We start from the raw sequence: 20,535 nt of genomic DNA, 5'->3' as shown, positions 1-20,535 counted from the left end.
CGGGGGCGCCATTTTTCAACCCGATGAGCGAAAGCCGGTGGAAGGGTCAACGAACAGCTTGTTCTCCAAATGGCGTTTTGTGGACTGAGGATCAATGCCAAGGCCAAGACCAACATCGCTGATTACATAATCCAAACATGCCTCGCTAACATCTGCCGAAACGCGACTGTTTTATGCCAGTTGAGTTGTTATCCTTTCGCATTCCACAGGATCGTACTCAAAATGGACCCTTGGAGGCCAGCTCTCGTTCCAATAGCGCCCCGGACACATATTGATAGTGTTGAAGTCATTCCTAGTATGACCGCTACTAAGATTGGCACCCAACAGTTCAGGAGCCTTCAAGAAGCAATCCGCTTTATTGAAAATCATCCAATCCAGCAGCGTTATGGGTTGCAAATGCAATTAATGCAAGGATTGATGTCAGCCAACCAGTTACTTGAAGACATCATTACTGAATTTTATGACTATGTCAAATCGTCAAGCGCATGGGAGCAAGTGGGTCAAGTCCAGTTTGCCAGCGATTTTCAAGAGTCTAAAACGGTTATGGAACGGGCGTTGAAACGGCGCTCAGACATTTCCTGCATCAAGGATCGTCTCATTAGTAACTGGGGCACTGAAAGGATTGAAGGCCTCTGGAGACATATCAAAAGCTTATGGACAGCTCAAAGGGCTAGACGAGCATTGAATAAGTTTAGCGACTGGGACGCGTTCGTCCACCGGTTAAATGTATCCATTCTTCTTCGACTTAACGCGGAAGGAGCAGGCCACCGTCGCACTGTTAATGTGATACCAGGTGACTTTGACTACGCATTTGACAATGCTAGCAATGACATTGCGCCAGTAAATCTTCAGGACATTCGACGATTAGGATTAGATGTTGGCCCACAAGGGATTTTACAGCAACTTAACCTCCCAGAGAATTACAAGCAGCCTGTACAACGCCAAATCAGGAGCAATAGACCAGAGGTTGTCCCACAGTTGATTCTGGAGCAACTTAACCTCTCAGAGAATTACAACCAGCCTGGACGACTAGACGTTGGCCCACAAGTGATTCTGCAGCAACTTAACCTCCCAGAGAATTACAACCAGCCCGTACAACGCCAAACTAGGAGCAATGCTAGTGGCGCCCCGGAAAGGATGGAGCTTGCCGAAGACCAGGCTACGGATGCGCTTCAAAGCGTATCTCGCCCGCGCGGAAATAAATGGCGCTTGCTTAGCTGCTGCTTGATGAATTTTGGAAACGGCCTAAACGATAGTGCCCCTGGAGCCTTAATCCCGTATATGGAGAAAGAATATGATATCGGCTACGCCGTTGTTTCCCTCGTGTTCGTCACAAACGCGTTGGGGTTTATCCTCGCTGCACCGTGCACCGACTTCCTTGAAGCTCGTCTAGGTCGTGCTCGAAGTTATGCTCTGTCATTGTCAATGGTCGCTGTTGCCCACGCCGTTATGATTGCAAAGCCTCCGTTCCCGGTAGTCATGACATGTTTCTTTTTCATTGGATTTGGACTCACGGTTAATCTTGCACTTAACAATGTGTTCTGTGCAAATCTCGTCAACAATACGGCTGCGCTTGGAGGTCTTCACGGCGGCTACGGTGTTGGAGGCACGGTCTCACCATTGGCTGCAACTGCAATCACAGCAAGTGGTATTCGCTGGAGCATGTTTTATATCATCCCATTGGCTGTAGGGCTGGCCAATATCGCATTCTCAGCATGGTCTTTCCGAGAATACGTGGAAGACCAATCGGCAGCTGGGGACCAGCGAACATCTTCCGAAAGACCAGCACAGAGCGCCCAACTCAGTAGAGGCCGTTTGCTCAAAGAAGCAATAAAGAATAGAGTTACACTTCTGGGTGCTTTATTCATATTTGCTTACCAAGGTGCTGAAGTTTCCATCTCTGGATGGGCTGTGTCCTTCCTTGTTTCCTACCGTGGAGCGGATATTGCCAAAGTCGGATATGTCAGCACTGGCTTTTGGGCTGGTATTACCGTTGGCCGATTCTTACTATCCCATCCGGCTCAAAAGCTGGGAAGGAAGACGTCTGTGGTTGGCCTTATTATCGGGTCGGCCGCTTTCCAGTTGGTGGTCTGGTTGGTCCCAAATGTCATAGGTGATGCGATTGCACTCGCCATTGTTGGTCTTCTGTTAGGCCCGGTCTATCCGTGCGCCGCGGCGGTTTTCAGCACGCTGCTTCCACGCGGAATCCAACTTTCGAGCCTTGGCTTTATCAGTGCCATGGGCAGTAGCGGCGGTGCAGTGGCCCCGTTTTTTACAGGTCTCCTGGCGCAAAAGCTCGGCACGGTAGTACTGCATCCTATCTGTATTGCGTTGTATGCGGTGATGATGGTCTCCTGGGGCTGTCTTCCAAAAATTCAAAAGCGGAGTGAATAATCTACCCATACAGTTTTCTCTTGTGAATATCTCTTCATTCAGATATATAAATAGAGATTAACCCTGCTTGCCTACTTTCTTACCAGACACGTAAACATCGCAGGCGGTGTTAGGAGTTTCCGCTCTCAGGTCATGACCATTGGCAAGCATGCCGCCATTCCTATTGGATGGTAGATATCTTGCTTTGGAGTCTCTCCGCTGGTAACTTCTGGCTGTGTAAACTCTCCAGGCAAGTTAATCCAGCAGAGTTCGTTTTTGGAGGCCTTGCGACAGTAGGAATTCCCTTCCTTTGGCTGGATGTAGGGAAGTCGAGCTATAGATTGTAGTCATATTTTCTGGTCGTTATCAGAGCCGTTTTCAAGGAATTGGATTGTAATTCACATGGCGAGCCAACCGTATTATTTTCGTAGGAATAAAAAATCAGGGCGAAACTCGGTGTTCCATGGTTCTCAACGATATCAAATATGGTCTCCTCTTGGATCTAGTTATTAGGAGAACGGCTGATCGGGACGCAGGTGATACAAACGAGACTGGAGTGCGAGGATCCTTCCCCCTGCAAGAGCGTTGAAAAGCGCATCCTCCATGAGCAGCCCGTACTTGTCTCACAGCAGACCTGATTTACGGCCGCAAGATCCCTTCGTGTCGAAGTCCAGGTCCCAAAGTCTAACCTGGCCGAAGTTCGGGATTGGGGTTGTTTGCAAGAAACCCATCCCCACCATCTGCAGCGGGCCCTCGTTAGTTCCCCTCCCTGATCGCATGCAGTCCACCCGTCACCGTCCTTCGTCCGATCCCGCAACGGAAGAGCGTCTTGGATTCGTATAATTAGCAGAGGGCGGGTGAAAGATCAGTCTTCACTCAGGTCAGCATTCCTTATTCCTGAGAGCAGCGCAGGGAGTTTGTGACCTCTCGCATTCCCGCAACGGGCAGCTTCCTGCAAGCAACCAGAGGTATGTTAGCCCCAGTGATGCTCAGCACTCTCTGGTTTTCAGTCTGTCTATCAATCCCATGAGCCCTGCCTTGCAGCCTCTTTGTCCTTTTTCCCTGTTCTGATTCCGCCGAGCAAATTCGTCCCCGGAACCTTCTACGGGGCCATTCACGCATCCTAGCCCTATCTTTTCCCACGCAAACAACAGAAAACTTTTCAAAAATATCTCTTCTGACCTTCATCTCTGTACAGTATTCCTCTACTGAAATCACCTTTGTCCTCCATCCGCCTCTGCAAAGGCGAAACCGCAACCATGGACGGCGACGATGAGCTCATGGCCACGGTCTACCGCAAGATCGAGCGAGAAAAGGCTCTGATCAACGCTGCAACAAACTTGCGGCAGTCGACCAATAACCCCCTTGTGCAGCAAAGAGTCGATGCGAATATCCGGGATGGAAAGAAGAACATAGCATACCTTGAGGAGAAAATGAGGGAACTACAGATCCGTAAGATGGGTCGCGAATCGGGTCAACAGCCTGGTTCACCTACCCAACAGCGAGATTCTGTGGGGGGACCACCTCCTCCACCAAAAGATGGCGGTCGTTATTCGACTGATATGGGCTACGACCAGGGTGCGTCAATGCCATCGGGAGCTCCTTACCATGATCCCAGACCAGGGGCACCGATTCCCAAGGCGAGGCCAAACTTTAGCAAATTAGGTCTGTTAAACAATGATAATCCTTATCCATATGCGCCAATACTGACCATTGACTAGATCTGATTAAATACGATACTCCGTACTTGGGTCCCAAAATTCAACTCATGTTATCTCAATTGGAATTCAAATTAAGTGTGGAGAAGCAGTATAAAGCCGGTATTGAAAAGATGGTTCGATTATATCAAGATGAAGGCGACCGGAAAAGCCGAGCGGATGCTGAGGGCCGGCGGATTGAGAGTAATCAGAAGATACAGCTATTAAAACAAGCGCTGAAGCGATATGAAGATCTACATGTGGATATTGAAAGTGCAGACCATCCCGACGGTAAGTGCTGAAGTTGATATTTACATCTAGACGAAACTAGCCCTGACCAATCTTGTTCTACTGCAGACGAGAGCCTGAGTTCTCCGAACATTCGGAAGCCTCTTACGGGCCATCTAACCATGCGCATCCACGCCGTGAAGGATGTAGACCATGCTGCGGGCTCGAGATTTTCCAGAGGTCCGGACACTTTCGTCATCATGAAAGTTGAAGATACAATCAAGGCGAAGACGAAAGCTACGCGCATTGACAAGTGGACGGAAGAAACTTTCAATGTCGACATTGACAAAGCCAACGAAATAGAACTCACTGTTTATGATAAAAGCGGGGACCGTCCTACGCCTATCGGCATGCTCTGGATAAGACTATCCGACATTGCCGAAGAAATGCGTCGTAAAAAGATCGAAACTGAGTTCAACACCTCCGGATGGGTTTCTGCCGATAAAATGGACCATGGAACTGGGAGACCAGATTCTCATTTCCAAATGAACCCTTCCCAGCATCCGGGACGAGGTCAGCCTGGTCAAACTGGTCCGAACGCAACAGTTATGATAGACTCTTGGTTTGCATTGGAGCCTGTTGGTAGAATTCATCTTACAATGAGCTTCGGTAAATATTCTCAGCCTCGAGTCACTGTTCGCTACTAACATGCATTCAGCCAAACAATTAAAAGATAGGAGACCGTTTGATATCGGGCTCAACCGCCAAGGTGCTGTTCGCCAGAAGAAGGAAGAAGTCCACGAGAAACAAGGGCACAAATTCGTGACCCAACAATTCTATAACATCATGCGCTGCGCCCTCTGTGGGGACTTTTTGAAATATGCTGCTGGTATGCAGTGTGCTGACTGCAAATATACTTGCCATAAGAAATGTTACCCCAAGGTTGTTACCAAGTGCATCAGCAAAGCGAATTACGAAACCGATCCCGATGAGGAAAAAATCAACCACCGGATACCCCATCGGTTCGAGTTCTATTCTAATATCTCAGCCAACTGGTGCTGCCATTGCGGCTACTTGCTGCCCTTTGGTCGGAAGAACTCGAAGAAATGTTCAGGTAAGCCCCTTTAGATTTAGAAGAGTGTTCCAGTTGCTGATACATATTTTAAGAATGCGGACTTACCTGCCATGCCCAATGTGCTCACCTTGTTCCTGATTTCTGTGGCATGTCGATGGAAGTAGCCAACCAGATTTTGGAAACGCTTATCAAAACCAAAAACTACAATAGGGCAGGAGGAGCTATGGCTGCGAAGACCCTTCGGGCTGGTGGTAAACAACCCGTTACCGAACCTCAAAGACCTCAAGACGTAGGGTATGGGCAGAAGCCAGTTTCGGCCGATGCACTCAGTGCCGCACATACCTCTTACACGGCTCCCCAGTCAGGGCCCACTGGTAGACCAACGGCCCCTCCAACTAACGCAGCGGCGGCAGCTGCAGCTGCAGCAACTGGGATGCGGCCTCCATCTCAAGGAAGTCCCTATGACCGAGCCTCCACAGACTACACCAATGCTAGGCCTCCGTATCTCGAATCTCAAGCCCAGCAAAAGCCAACTCATGCCCATTATGACCCGAGCGCCTATGCAAGTGTAAACGCGTTTTCCCAACCACCGCAGCTTCCTCCTATTCAGGTAGCCCAGCAGGTTCCTCACCACTACAGCGCGCCACAGCAGACTCCGGTTGCTACTCAGGCACCCTCAGCCGTGATTCCCACGAAGGATCAAGTCCAGCCTCCTGCTCAAACTCAACAACCACCAAAACGGGTTGGTTTGGACCATTTCAATTTCCTTGCTGTTCTTGGGAAAGGAAACTTTGGAAAAGTCATGCTCGCGGAGACCAAAACGACCAAGAAGCTTTATGCTATCAAGGTCCTAAAGAAAGAGTTCATTATTGAGCACGATGAAGTCGAAAGCACGAAGTCTGAGAAACGAGTCTTTTTGATTGCAAACAAGGAACGCCACCCATTCCTGCTTAACTTACATGCATGCTTCCAGACTGAGACTCGGGTTTATTTCGTCATGGAATATATCAGCGGTGGTGATCTGATGTTGCATATTCAGCGTGGCCAATTTGGCTCAAAGCGGGCACAGTAAGGAGATTGCCAAATTCTCTCAAACACTTGCAACTACTAAACTTGTCTTAGGTTTTACGCTGCTGAAGTCTGTTTGGCACTGAAATATTTCCACGAAAACGGTGTCATATACCGTGATTTAAAGCTTGATAACATTTTGCTCACCCTCGACGGTCACATCAAAATCGGTGATTATGGCCTTTGTAAAGAAGATATGTGGTATAATTCTACCACCAGCACATTCTGTGGTACTCCAGAATTTATGGCACCTGAGGTACGAATCCGCATATGAACTATGGTATAACAGGCTAACCATTGGTTGTGCAGATCCTTTTGGATAAAAAATATGGACGAGCAGTCGATTGGTGGGCATTTGGTGTCCTCATTTACCAAATGCTTCTCCAGCAGTCACCTTTCCGAGGAGAAGACGAAGATGAGATTTACGATGCCATCTTGGCCGACGAGCCTCTCTATCCGATTCATATGGCCCGAGATTCGGTTTCCATTTTGCAAAAGTTGTTGACACGCGAACCTGAGTTGCGACTAGGCTCTGGTCCTACGGATGCACAGGAGATCATGTCTCAGCCGTTTTTCCGAAATATCAACTGGGAAGACATCTATCACAAACGGGTTCCCCCGCCGTTTTATCCAACCATTACGAGCCCTACTGACACTAGCAATTTCGATCAAGAGTTTACAAGTGTAACTCCAGTTCTTACGCCTGTGCAATCTGGTAAGTGCCCACGGCAGACATTCATATCAAATTCCGGCATTATACTAAACTTTCCCCAAGTTCTTTCCCAAGCGATGCAAGAAGAGTTCCGTGGCTTTTCATACTTTGCGGACTTTGTTTAATCCCCCAACGCAAGCGTATGGATGCCAATCTTGATTACCTTCGTGAGAATGTACCCTTTTACACTACGGATTTCACGGTTCTACGATGATATTCTCCTTAATTCGACATACCCCTTATTTTATCGGTAAAATGTAGCAGATCGGGCAACTAGCAGGAAATGGCAGGTGGGCTTTCACTATTTTTCGATGCGGTCAGGTTGGAGGGAGAGCCGATCGCAGCGTCTTCCTGGTTTTCACTATTCCATGCTCTTGTTAGCTTCTTGGCTCCGGTAGTAATCCATATGCGTTTAACTTTGCATGGAAGATATGTACCCTCAACAGCTAGTAAGCCGAACAAGAAGTTGCATTGTAATAGGACCTGCATTCCCAAATTGTTTTAGTTCACTGTTGAGAGGAAGTCTTCAGGCATCATGGGTAACGTCTCCAGCAAATAGCTATTGATACGGAACAACCGCCTTTATCATCGTAACCCACCAATCCGGTCCCGAGTCTTGAGTCTGGATTGGACATTAGACTCGAGCATGCTAAGCCGCTTGCCATAATCTTTTGTGCCCGCTTACACAGCATTTCTGTAAGGCAATTTCTGATAGTTAGCAAAACTGGGATTTATGTCAACGCATTGTGTAAGATTGTCCCATGGAACAAAGCTCATTGCATAGTAAAAACAATGGCCTTCTTTGAGGGTTATATCCAGCCATATTTATTTGAAGAGAATGCCGGCTCTTTCTATTCAAATAGGTTCAAATACTGACAGCTCTTAAGTCCACTTCAATAGTCGCCTCTAACTATGCATGTTTCTCTTTTTTGCTAGGCGTTTCAACCTAACGCAGATATAGCCAATTTTTCTGGGATGACAGCCATCAGTGTTTGACCGTTTATGATTAATGGCTTGCATCAACGTTTTTGATGGGGTATGGCAGCTTGACGCCTGCGACCGTAATTCTAGTTGCTACCATTTCGATGAAGACCTAGATGGCGCGACTCAGAAGAGCGACGAACAAAGGCCCTTGAAGCGCAGACGTCTTGAACGTACACCGCCCGTTGACGCAAACCCTGGTATGACACTCGACGGGGATACACTTGTTGAATTCGATTGTGGCAGTTCGAGAAGTTCTGCTACATTGGTAGGGTGTAGCGACGATGAGGCTGATTCCCAGCCTGGAGGAGGTTTGGATCTTTGTTCCCGACTCAACACTGAAGGGAGCTCTGATTCTGAGGATCGGGAAACACATGCAACGGGACGGTCGCGTTCGACATCTGCAGAAATCTTGCAGAATACTCCTAACACTTCCCCGCTTACCGAAACACCAAACCGCCCGAGAGTCCCTCCGGAAGAGCAAGGCAATGACCTTGATAACTGGATGAAGGGGTGGGGTCCTAAGTCAGATGGAAAACGCCGAGCTGCAACTGAATACGGTGTGGAGAAAGCGAAGCGATGCGCGGCTGCGGTCGAACTCCCATCTGGACATTGGGCAGATGCAGAAAGAGATCTTTTCTTCCGCCTTGCAATGCGAGGGTTTGAGCCACTGGTGCCAAATAGTTGGAGGTTGGATTTCCCCACGTTTCCTGAGCCTTTGTTTTCCGCTCGAGATACAAAGGAGTCCTTTATAATGTCATTGAACGGGCATGAATTCCGCGGTGCGTATAATCCCTTTCATGAAAAATCCCATGAAGCCAGCCAGCCGCTGAAGGCACAATAGCAATCAAGGCCCTGAAAGAGCTTCTGTCGATAGGCCCACGGGTTCGAGACCGCCAGCTCTCCCGCCTCCGGTTTGAGCCAGTACTGAAGCGTATTCTGGGGGCGTATGTCCACTGGGCGCTTTGGGATTGTAACCTTCATAACCATTCACGAATTATGCCGTATTATATTATATATGCCCTTGGGCAAAACGAATCGGTCGACTCTGGGGTAAAGCAGATTATCAATGAGCTTATGGCGTTGGCCAAACAGCATCAGAGCACTTGGAGTCGAACTCGAAGAATAGACCCAGAGAGTGATAAGGTACGGGATCATTATGATAAAGACCACGCTTTCCCTGTGCTCACGGGATTCCTAATTTGCGGGTCTATCGTTGCCATTATCACGCTGGATTCAAACCCGCGTATACTCTCAGTCATGGATCCGCAGACTTCCGCTAAATTCATTGCAAAGTTTGACTTCAGTGAGCCTGGCCAAGATGTGTGGAATTCTCTGGCTGTCGCAATAGCCGTGCTTCGTATGCGTAAGACGATGCTGCAGCTGGACCTGGAGCATAGAGTAGATGCAGTGTTGGAGACTTGCTGTGAGGAAGTTGATGAAGATGCTTGACGAGAGGATTCGGCAGATGTTACTAAATGTAATATAAACACTTTACTATTGGCGGAATTAAACAATTGAACCAGTGGAATCTCCAGTTTAATAATAATTTGTATCCACCAGTAATTTATGTGTCACAGCGGTACAGCACATCAACCTCATCCTCGCAGGCAGTTTGGCTCTGAATCGCGGATGGCGGACAGGCACGTCAACATCGCGTAGCCATGGACGCTTCCGGCGATAGAGACGTGGAACTGCAACGTGCTTCTGGTGATCTGATCAACGAATTCAAAGCGAAGTTACCGCACCTCCTTTGGAAATCCGCTGATGGCAAGCGTCAGGTCCATCGATGGGCCCAATGTGCAAAAACGGAAAGGTTGAGAGGACTCGTAAGTGCGATTCTGTGCCTTTGCAAGTATAGCCAGCTAAACAACGGATAGCTCGAACCCTTTCAGGAATGGCCCCAGTTGCTAGATGCCCACTTACAAGGCATATTATCCCAGCTAACCGAGGCGTTTCTTACATACCTTGGGTCTTATCAAGACCAATATGCATCGACGGTGGCTATTCGCGTTCCCAAAAATGGAGCCGTTGATCCGCTACCCCGGGCTATTTGCAGGCTGATCTATGTCCTGTGTAAAGTCCGGGGCGTGAAAGTGATTACTAGGTTCCTCAACAATGAGCCGAGATATTTAGAACCTATCCTTCGCGCCTTCATTGACTGGGATGGCATAACCGCGAGCAACCAAGCGGTTCTGGCATCTACCGGTCAGGGCCTGCCGCTGATTTGGGAAGAAAGATATGTCATGCTCCAATGGCTAGCTCACCTGTTCCTAGCGCCATTTGACCTATCCTCTATTTCCCCCGATAGCATCCCTATTCCATACGATACTTTGTCTGGTCTGACTGTGCTCCCGGAACACATTCCTCCAGTGGCCGTATCCGCTCTATCCATTGCTCTAAATTATGTGGTACTTCCGGGGATAGAGAGAGAAGCTGCTGTTGCCCTTCTAACTAGGCTGGCATTAAGGTTAGATATGCAACGACTGGGCCTCCTGGACGTGCTGATAAATTGGGCCTTTAAGGTACTGAATTCATATACTATTGGCTCTGCCTCTCCTGAATATGCCAGTATCGGTATATTGTCCTTTATCGCGCGTCTAGGAGTACAAGCTCGATTAGATGATATTGCGCCATATTTGGTAGCCATATATGAGAGGACTGCTGCACTTTTGACGGGAAGCTCCCCGGTCTCAATGGCTATCCGGGCTTCGGCCTCTGCCAGAAAGGCTGTGATAAAAATTTTCCGATCAATCATGGTTCTTATGCTCACATTAGAGGAGAGGCTAGGAAATTTCTCTGAAAAAAGCTCCATGCTTTTGGAACATACAATAGATCACTTTCTTTTAGCGCTTGCCGACAAGGATACTCCCGTTCGATTTGCTGCCAGCAAGGCCTTGAGTATGGTTACTCTAAAGTTGGATCCCGAAATGGCCCCTGACATTGTTGAAGCCGTTTTGGAGGCATTGGAGGAGGATATTCTCTATGAAACGCAGGCTGGGACATTAATATCTTCCTTTCAAGCTGGAAATACTAGGTCGAGTTTATCAAGACGGAACACGAATGCGGTTGACCCCCAGAAATGGCAGGGGTTGATTCTTACGCTAAGCCAGCTACTCTTCCGTCGAGCACTTCCTCCATTCTATCTTGACCAAGTATTACAATCCCTACTCTCCGGCCTTGAATTTGAACAAAGATCATCCACGGGTAGTTCAGTTGGGGGTGGCGTCAGGGATGCCTCTTGTTTTGGTATTTGGTCTATTGCGCGAAAATACACTTCCAGAGAGATATGTGCGCCGGATCCTCAAAAGATTAAAGTCGGAACAAACAAGGATGAAAGTGTTCTTCAACTTTTAGCTGTCGAGCTCGTTTGTGCCGCATGTTTAGACCCCTCAGGAAATATACGTCGGGGTGCTTCAGCTGCATTACAAGAATTAATTGGTCGCCACCCGGATACTGTTCTAGAAGGGATTACTCTTGTCCAGATCGTTGATTACCATGCAGTTGCGCGACGAGCAAAAGCTATGCAAGAAGTTGCAAAAGATGCGGCTGGCATTGGGCAGTCGTATTGGGATTCACTTCTTGACGGATTGTTGCAGTGGCGTGGGATAGGATCTCCGGATTCCCGGTCCAGAAGAACTGCTGCCGCTGCCATTGGAGAGTTAAGCATTCAGGAAGGTTATAAAAGCATTCTAACCGTACTGCGTCGAACTATTAAATGCCTCTCAGCAGTATCCGCATACGCCATCGAAGTACGACATGGGTGTTTGCTTTCGCTAGCTGCTGTGGTCGATGAATTCCTGGCATATCGATTGAAAAACCCTAGCGAGGACCAGTCTGCCCAAAGTGTCGCACTTGAAATATCTAGCCTCTGGGAAGTCCTAGACAGGCAAATCGGACAGTCGAAGGACAGCCTTACTCTTTCTGAGCTTCGACCAGACTTGACTACTGAAGCGTCTGCGCGGTTTTTGTCTTCGCTTGCTCGTTCCTGTACCGACGGCAGTGCTAGCCCAGCTGTGCCCAGGCCATCTGAAAAGCTGCTTGAAAAGGCTGTTGATATCTTGATCCTCTGTGTTTGTCGAGGCGACGACATTCCCATTGAAGCATCATCGCAAGCGGCGTCAGATTTATTTGCTCTTCTCCCCTCACAGAAGCAAACGGAAGTGATAACGCTCTGGTTTGACAACATTAACGCTAGCTGGAAGTCCACGTCAGGTCGGGGTCAAATCTCAGCACTTGGGGCGGTTTTTAAGCAGCTTCCCGTGTCTAGTGAGGGGAGAACCATGATTTTAAATGAGCTTCTTAGATCTACCAGCGAGGAGGAATCGATTTCAAAGAGGTCGTCCGCTGTGAAGTGTATCACAACGGGAATTTTACCTTACGCGGGTATTTGCGCACCAGCCTTAGAGAGCAAGGACGTATGCTGACATCAAGTTTGGCATAGAAAACGTCAAATCCATATCTACTCATTTTGAAGCGTTCCTTAATGATTATACTACCGATCGAAGAGGCGATATTGGGTCGTTTATCCGGCTTGAAGCCATTGGTGGTGTCAATTTTATTCTCAACTCTAAACTGATACAGCCTTTGGAGTTGTATGATTTGATGAAATGCGTGGTGAGGCTTACCGCCGAAAAGCTAGATAAGGTGCGCTTTCAAGCATGGAAGTGTCTCGTAAGATTCTGGGAGGAGTCACCAACGCTGCCCCCTTTGCAGGAGTAGGTTTCGCTCTCACATTTGAATACTCACAGGCTGACCATTCAAGGCGCTATGAACACTTGAGCGAGGTATCCTCAACAGGGTATTTCTTACAGCTCTTTTCTCTCCTTTCGGTGGACTGGATTCGGCCATCCTTGTTAAGGGGTGTGGCGACTTCTGCCAGTGCTGGTACCGAAGGTTTAGTTAAATCCTCAAGGCTTGCTCTAGCACAATATATCAAAATGTACGGCGACGATAACGAATGCCTACTAAAGCGAAATGTTTTTGACGACTTGATGCTGGCGTTGGAAAGTACGATTGATGATGACCGTTACGCTATACCCACTGTTGATACCATTTGTTTCTTACTTGACAATTGCTTTGAGAATTCCGCACTGTTAAATCTCAAGTGAGTTGATTATCAATGCTCTGAAATGAGAATGATGACTACTGACACGACTTTTATAGTTTCCGAAAGCTCTTTCTTCTGGTCCAGAAATCGCACTTTAAATCCTCAAATATACCCAGAATCGAGGCTGCAATTAAACTGTATTCCACGCTACTGCGCCAGGAAACCATTCGGAAAGATGTTATGAAGAAAATGATTAGCATGCTATTGCATTCCTACCCCAAGGTATGCAGCTACCCAATCAGCATCAAATGACGATTGCTGACTTGCATTTAGATCCGCTCCGCGGTAGCTGAATGCCTGTTTATGGAGACTGGAAACGATGTATTGAAAAAAACCGATTGGTTATCTACCCCTAAACAATTAAAAGGCACTGTTGATGGGTTACGACGGATTTATCAGCTTAATTGAGGGAGTTGTATGAGTCCTGCCAGTCCTCGAATTTTGATGGATTAGAGGCTGAAATTTGAGGGATAGGCACACATGATCGATTTGCCCCAAAAATAAAAGGCAAGGGAGGATGTGAAAATAAATCATTCATGGGGTTATACTGATATCAGAAGAAGTAACGAAATATGAACCCCATCGTTGTTAAACCGTAGGCCAGTTATCATAGTAGAGCGCAGTTTGATCCATTTTCTTGGCATCGACCTTCGGCCCGTCGTTTCGCCGGGCACCTTTGGGAGCTGGTGGAAGTTACCAATGGCTTCACGTCGCGCAACAAGCTCCTGTGTTCCAGGGCTGCTGCGGAGTATTTACGGTTTCTCTCTTTTCTTTCGCGGGAAAATGGCTACTCTAGCCCCAAGTTCTTCCGGCATTCCGCCGAATCCAACGTAAGTCTTGATCCTTCCCTTCTCCAGAGCTCTCGAAAACAGCCAGCTAATCTTCCTGATAGTGTTTATGTACGCGGCAATATTCTACCCGACAGTCGTCCATATACCCGTTACTAACTTTGAAGCTGCGCTGTATAGGTCCGAAACCTTGAAGAAAGAGTAAAGGTCGATCAGCTAAAGGAAGCGTTGAGCGAAATCTTTGCCGAGTACGGTTCGATCCTCGAGATTGTCGCAAAGTCAAACCTCAAGGCTAAAGGCCAAGCTTTCATTGTTTTTGACAATGTTGATTCTGCGACACGCGCTATCGAAGAGATTAATGGGTTCGAGCTTTTTGAAAAGCCCATGGTCTTGGATTACGCGAAAACAAGAAGCGATGCTACCGTGTTGAAAGAAGCCGGTGAGCAGGAATTAGAGACACATAAGAGGAGAAGGTTGGCCGAAAAAGGTTAGTTACAATATTTCGTCGCGTTTGCCGCCGGATGGTTTTATGCTAATCTATGTTGCTTCTGATGGATAGAGAGAAAACAGGCCCAGGAGGCGCTCGAGAACCAGAAGAAACTTAAGAGACCGGCCGGCGCTGCTGCCGACACTCGCCCCGCCAAGACGACGAGAGGTGCAGGGCTGAAGCCGACTGGCGCTGCTGCCGCACCAGTTATACCGGACGAGTACCTTCCACCCAACAAGATTTTGTTCTTACGGGAGGTCCCCGATTCATACGATTCTGCTGGCCTTACGGCGATATTTGGCCGCTTTGAAGGCTTCAAGGAAGTTCGTATGGTACCAGGCCGAAAGGGTATTGCGTTTGTGGAGTATGAGAGTGAAGCTGGAGCTATTAGTGCCAAGGAAGCGACCTCTGGCATGACGTTGGGTGAGAACGGAAAGCCGATGAGGGTCACATACCAGAGGCAGTAGAGACTGAAATCTGCCCTTTTTACATTCTGTTGGATGATGTAACGATATTATTGGTTGTTTAGGCGTCTGGTCAGCATTGATTCATGGAATAGGCCCCGAATTAGCATTTGATCGCACGGTAGTTACAAGGAACTTCAGTAAATATACATCCTGAACTATTATGTGAGTCGTCATTGCAATTTTCTAAAAAATCAAATCTTCGTCATCTTCTCCAGCTAATATATCTGCAGGGCTATCTGTATCAGCGGTCTTGCTAGCTGCCTCTGCCTTCTCTCTACTAGCTTTGATCTCTGCATCCAGCGCAGCGGTATCTCGTTGTTTCTTGTTTGAAACCTAACACGTTTCGCTTAGTAAATGGGTTGAATAACTGATAAACCTCTTACCTTTTTTAGTCGGTAGAATTCCTCCCGATCTAGTTCATCTAGCTCTGAGTTGATATCTAACTATCTATTAGTATCAAAGCTATCATGAAAGAAAATGTTCTTACATTTAATCGTATTTTCAGTTCGCGGGATGATGACGTGCTCACTACAAACACGGAACAAAAGTTAGAATACCAGTGACTTGGACGCGAGGTTTCCAATCTAGGAGTCCCGTACATTGCATTAACTACCATTTGACAATTAGTAGATGAGTTTGAGTTAGATTTGGGCCAAAACATACCTCTGCGGTTTACTACTTTGATCACTTCGTCTAGGATCACGAAAGCGGTCTACAGAATGATCTCTGTTAGTGCAATGCTAACAACTAATAGCAGCGAGCTCACCTGTAAGCTTGCGAGCTCCACGAGTGTCTCAACGGCCCGGGCGTATGTCTCTCGACATCTTTGGACCTGCTGGCCTCCCTTGCCAAGCCCAGTCAGGCCAAAGTCGTTGCTCCCTTCGGCAGTTACACTCTCAAACTGCGGTAAAAGGACACCTGAGACGTTCTCCTGCTTCGTCCGTACTCGAAAGCGCGCCTGCTTGGCGGACTCCTGGATCTGAAAACCAATGTCACCACCAACGGCGTATGAAACCTCTGCGAGGGAGAAAGCCGCGATTTGCATCACACGGCCCATTTTCCTTTTGGCTTCATCAATTCGTCGCGTGATTTCTATGGAGGTATTAGGCTCGCTCAGGGGGGCAGGCTACGTGGGGATTGGACGAACCTCGGAAGCGCCTGCATTTCCACCAGATACAATTAGCCAGCTGCAACACGTAAAACTAAGACAAATAGGAGAAGCGTACTTTGTCAGTGCTTCACTTTTACGTTTCAAAAGACTGTGGCCTTGTTCCGCACCCTTCAACTTCCCCTTCATCAGACCCAGCGACTGGCGGGTCGGAAAGACGGGCTCGCGGTCCTAGCAACCAGCAATCAGCCACGGCGCTTCAGCACAGCATCACGGACAAGCAGCTTACAGCAGACCCTGACATCTTCAACAAACGGTATGAGGGGACACCCAGCAAAGATAAATGAAACCAAGGACATGCGCCTTATGTTTCGGCGCCCATCATCTGATTATGTCGTTCGATCACTGAACGACGCCCGGCGAAGCTTGGACCACCGGATGACGGACGCGCCGTTGACTAACTAATTAGTTCACTTTAGTGGTGGCCGGCCCGCATCTACGTCACGTGACGGTGCCTATTGGAACGGGTCTTTCAACATCGGAAGTTGTCACTCAGCAAAGAATTGCCAGCGCCAACAGTCGCCATTGTCCACAGGTCTTATCTTATAGCATCAGGTGGCGGCCTTATATAGGTCCCACTCTCGCGAGTGGTAAAATGCCGGGGACCGTTTTGGACGCTAGGATTTCGCAGCAGCGTGCTGAAATCGAGAAGATGGATTCGGTCCGACCTGATCTGTATCTGATTGTGAGTGCTGATGGGGCGTTACATTCGCTTGCTACTGATACTGACATGTGCCTCTATAGTCCAGCGAGGATACGGTGTACGAGCAGGACATCCTACGCGATCCAGGCAGTATCAAACCATGGCTATCTTACATTGAGTTCAAGCAGCAGAACGGGACGGCGTACGAACAGGCGTTTGTAAGTAGACATTAGAGATACGTGGTAGGTCTTCGTCTAATAACGCTTGAACAGGTCATGGAGCGAGCCTGCAAGCATCTGCCGAGATCATACAAATTATGGAAAATGGTAAATGTCCTCCGTCTTCCTCGCCTTTTGACAACTATTAATAGTTACAGTATCTTGAATTTCGCGTCAAACACCTCAGAGGTAGAAACCCAGCCGTTCACCGGATTGAATATCTCAAGGTCAATGCTCTTTTCGAACGAGCCGTAATCCTTCTCAATAAAATGCCACGCATCTGGGAAATATACCTCAGCTTTTTACTAGAGCAACCCTTGGTTACGCAAACGCGGCGGACATTCGATCGCGCTCTGCGCGCTTTGCCAATCACTCAACACAACCGGGTTTGGAAACTATATAAAGCCTTTGCCATTTCCGCCTCCGGTGAAACCGCGGTGAAAATATGGAATCGTTACATGCAAATACATCCGGAGAATGCTGAAGAATATATCGATATTCTAGTTGAAATGAAGCAATATACTGAGGCTGTGAGGCGATATATTGAGACCATAGACAACCCTCGGTTTCAATCCAAAAAGGGCAAGAGCCATTTCGACCTATGGACGGATATGGTGGAATTGCTTGTCAATCACGCAAAAGGAAATTGATACAGGTCCACAGACTGGCATTGATATAGAACAAATCATACGCAGTGGCGTTGACCGGTTTCCTGATCAGAGAGGAAAGCTTTGGGTCGGCCTGGCGACATACTGGATCACTCGTGGCAATTTCGAAAAAGCGCGTGACGTTTTTGAGGAAGGAGTCACGACGGCTATGACAGTTCGGGATTTCACAATGATATTCGATTCTTATGTCGAGTTCGAAGAATCTATTATCGGAGCTCTGATGGAATCGGCTGCGGTTCGGTTGGATAATGGCAAAGCCGATGAAAATGCCGACTTCGATCTTGACCTTCGCATGATGAGATTTGAGCAGCTTATGGATCGCCGACCATTCCTAGTGAATGATGTGCTTCTAAGGCAAAACCCCAACAACGTGATTGAATGGGGCAAAAGGGTGGCCTTGTGGGGAGACAATAAAGAAGAAGTCGTCCGCACGTACTCAGACGCCATGGCTGCCATACACCCCAAGAAGGCACACGGCAAATTTCATGAACTCTGGGTGAACTTTGCAAAATTCTACGAGAAAGGTGGAGATATTAATACTGCCCGAATCATTTTTGACAAGGCAGTTAAGGTGCCTTTCAAATCTGTCGAAGAATTGGCTGAAACGTGGTGTGAATGGGCGGAAATGGAGCTGCGGAACGAAAACTTCGATCAAGCAGTGAACATCATGGCCAAAGCCACTCTCGCTCCTAAGCGGTCTACTGTAGACTATTTCGACGACAAGCTCACTCCTCAACAACGCATACATAAGAGCTGGAAAGTTTGGAGTTTCTATGTCGACTTAGTGGAGAGCATCGGGACTCTCGAGGAAACCCGCGGTGTATACGAACGAATCTTTGAACTTCGGATTGCGACTCCACAGACGGTCGTCAATTATGCGAACCTTTTGGAGGAGAACAAGTATTTTGAAGAGTCGTTCAAAATCTATGAGCGAGGTCTTGATCTTTTCAGTTACCCAGTTGCCTTCGAGCTATGGAACCTCTATTTGACTAAGGCTGTCGATCGAAAAATCAGCATTGAGCGTCTCCGAGATCTGTTTGAACAAGCTGTTGATGGCTGTCCACCCAAGTTTGCCAAAACTCTGTACTTGATGTATGGGGATCTTGAAGAAGAACGAGGTCTTGCCCGTCACGCAATGCGAATTTATGAACGTGCAACTCGGGCAGTGTCAGACAAAGACAGATTTGAAATGTTTAATTTCTACATCACCAAATCTGCCTCTAATTTCGGCTTAACGTCAACCAGGCCTATCTATGAGCGCGCGATTGCAGCGCTACCGGATAATGAAGCCAAGGAGATGTGTCTGAAATTTGCGGAAATGGAGCGCAGATTAGGTGAAATTGACCGAGCTCGCGCGATATATGGACACGCATCCCAGTTTTGTGATCCGCGAACAAATGCTGGCTTCTGGCAGAAGTGGGAGACATTCGAAGTTCAGCATGGAAACGAAGATACATTCAAAGAGATGTTGCGCATTAAGCGAAGTGTTCAGGTTCAGTACAAGTATGTTATGGCCCTCTCTACTCTCATAACAGGTTCAAGCTAACATAGAATTACAGTACCGATGTCAACTTTATCGCGTCCCAAGCGATTGCGCGGAGCAAACAACTCACGAAAGAAGCTGCAGATGTGGCAGCTGCAGAAGAACCTGAGGAACGTGCAGATGCTATGGCGGCCTTAGAACGCCATGCTAAAGCCCCCGCCGGCTTCGTACCTGCAAGTACTGGACCGGAAGGAGGCAATCGTGAACTCGCGAATGGCGACGAAGCGCCTGCAGCAAACCCCGACGCCATTGACCTTGACGAAGATATGGACGCCGATGAACCTCAAGATGCCAGTTTATAGAATTCCCCGGTCCGGCGCGATGTCTAACTTTGAAATTCCAGGATGTCATTTCCGGCACAGCTTGCTTAACATTTTCCTTTCTATATCCATTGATCTTGACCCCGTACGATATTCTCTACTTTTGCCCTTTGATATTCAGCTAAATAAGCTCGTCATTCTTTGTATTCCTTATTTATGTTTTCATATTTCCGCTCCCTTGGGCCTCGCTTTTCCTATGTTTTCGGCTTTGTGGCAGTTGGGAAATGGATTCAGGCAAGGGTTGTCAGCGACATGGTGTTCAACGGCGCAAAGCTATAAATGGGCGTGCTGTTCTTCTGTTGGCCTCCTCACTTATCAAAAGCCCTCCCATCCTTTGAATGCGTGCCTTTTCATTTCACTCTGTAGCCTAAGAGAATGTAGCCCGTTATCTACTATTCGATACCATAGTTGAAGAAATTGATCTCAGCTTGTCACCTTGGTCGACGGCAGTCTGTGATTGGCCTCGCATGAGTGACGATTGATCTTCGTATAAACCACTTGGGCATAATTGCAGTCAATCATTATATTTGTCGTTTCAAAGGATACTTTACATATAGCGATTGTATTCCATAATGTATGTAGATCCGGTGTTGAATGCCTCCTATCTTGCATACCTCGAATGGCCTGTGGGTGGCTGCGAAACTAGTGAGGTGTGGTGGCATGAGAGCTTGCAGCTCCGCGCGCGGTTCTCGCCAAACTCCTCACAGAGCAGCAGTCTAAATCACTTCTTGGATTAGAAGTCCTATTGGCCTGTCCTGCAGTGTTTCTCTCGCTCCTTTTTGTCAATTGCTAACGGTTGTTGAGATGATGTTCTCCTGAAATTCTGGACACGTGGTTCGCTTTTGAGCTTCTGCCTCTCGCCTCTCCCAACCCGGCCGTGTCCCGACTTTAACGAAGAGGAGGTATCTACAGGGCAAATATGAGTGTCGAGTCTGAATTGAATGATGGTTCGCAGACCTCGCCGGCTATCCCCCAAACCTCAGTCCCGA

General features: G+C 47.8%; 6 protein-coding genes across 6 annotated transcripts; 5 read left to right on the top strand and 1 right to left on the bottom strand.

The window, feature by feature from the left end:
• Positions 1 to 222: 222 nt before the first annotated feature.
• On the top strand, positions 223 to 2,568 carry UREG_05251 (uncharacterized protein; the record flags this gene model as incomplete). Its single annotated transcript, XM_002584516.1, has 2 exons — positions 223 to 2,333; positions 2,481 to 2,568. 2 exons carry the CDS (start codon positions 223 to 225, stop codon positions 2,566 to 2,568), a joined length of 2,199 nt encoding a protein of 732 aa, XP_002584562.1.
• A 1,064-nt stretch (positions 2,569 to 3,632) lies between these two features.
• On the top strand, positions 3,633 to 7,278 carry UREG_05250 (protein kinase C; the record flags this gene model as incomplete). Its single annotated transcript, XM_002584515.1, has 8 exons — positions 3,633 to 3,951; positions 4,095 to 4,361; positions 4,428 to 4,967; positions 5,017 to 5,412; positions 5,466 to 6,441; positions 6,496 to 6,697; positions 6,751 to 7,156; positions 7,217 to 7,278. 8 exons carry the CDS (start codon positions 3,633 to 3,635, stop codon positions 7,276 to 7,278), a joined length of 3,168 nt encoding a protein of 1,055 aa, XP_002584561.1.
• Positions 7,279 to 8,162: 884 nt separating this feature from the next.
• Positions 8,163 to 9,586, top strand: UREG_05249 (uncharacterized protein; the record flags this gene model as incomplete). The annotated part of the gene is made up of 2 exons (XM_002584514.1): positions 8,163 to 8,916; positions 8,979 to 9,586. The coding sequence occupies 2 exons, from the start codon at positions 8,163 to 8,165 to the stop codon at positions 9,584 to 9,586; spliced, it is 1,362 nt and encodes a 453-aa protein (XP_002584560.1).
• Positions 9,587 to 10,830: 1,244 nt separating this feature from the next.
• On the top strand, positions 10,831 to 14,986 carry UREG_05248 (uncharacterized protein; the record flags this gene model as incomplete). The annotated part of the gene is made up of 8 exons (XM_002584513.1): positions 10,831 to 12,520; positions 12,579 to 12,852; positions 12,900 to 13,241; positions 13,301 to 13,466; positions 13,612 to 13,659; positions 13,844 to 14,074; positions 14,213 to 14,519; positions 14,592 to 14,986. 8 exons carry the CDS (start codon positions 10,831 to 10,833, stop codon positions 14,984 to 14,986), a joined length of 3,453 nt encoding a protein of 1,150 aa, XP_002584559.1.
• Positions 14,987 to 15,333: 347 nt separating this feature from the next.
• UREG_05247 (V-type ATPase, D subunit) lies at positions 15,334 to 16,398 on the bottom strand (the record flags this gene model as incomplete). Its single annotated transcript, XM_002584512.1, has 8 exons — positions 15,334 to 15,425; positions 15,474 to 15,514; positions 15,544 to 15,595; positions 15,650 to 15,698; positions 15,753 to 16,078; positions 16,134 to 16,144; positions 16,213 to 16,325; positions 16,384 to 16,398. 8 exons carry the CDS (start codon positions 16,396 to 16,398, stop codon positions 15,334 to 15,336), a joined length of 699 nt encoding a protein of 232 aa, XP_002584558.1.
• Positions 16,399 to 16,749: 351 nt separating this feature from the next.
• On the top strand, positions 16,750 to 19,528 carry UREG_05246 (pre-mRNA splicing factor syf-1; the record flags this gene model as incomplete). The annotated part of the gene is made up of 5 exons (XM_002584511.1): positions 16,750 to 16,839; positions 16,899 to 17,015; positions 17,174 to 17,545; positions 17,571 to 19,186; positions 19,243 to 19,528. The coding sequence occupies 5 exons, from the start codon at positions 16,750 to 16,752 to the stop codon at positions 19,526 to 19,528; spliced, it is 2,481 nt and encodes an 826-aa protein (XP_002584557.1).
• Between the last annotated feature and the right edge of the window lie 1,007 nt (positions 19,529 to 20,535).

The sequence above is a fragment of the Uncinocarpus reesii genome, genomic scaffold (assembly GCF_000003515.1).
Source record: "Uncinocarpus reesii 1704 scaffold_3 genomic scaffold, whole genome shotgun sequence".
NCBI lineage: Eukaryota > Fungi > Ascomycota > Eurotiomycetes > Onygenales > Onygenaceae > Uncinocarpus > Uncinocarpus reesii.
This window is presented reverse-complemented; position numbering and strand designations above follow the sequence as displayed.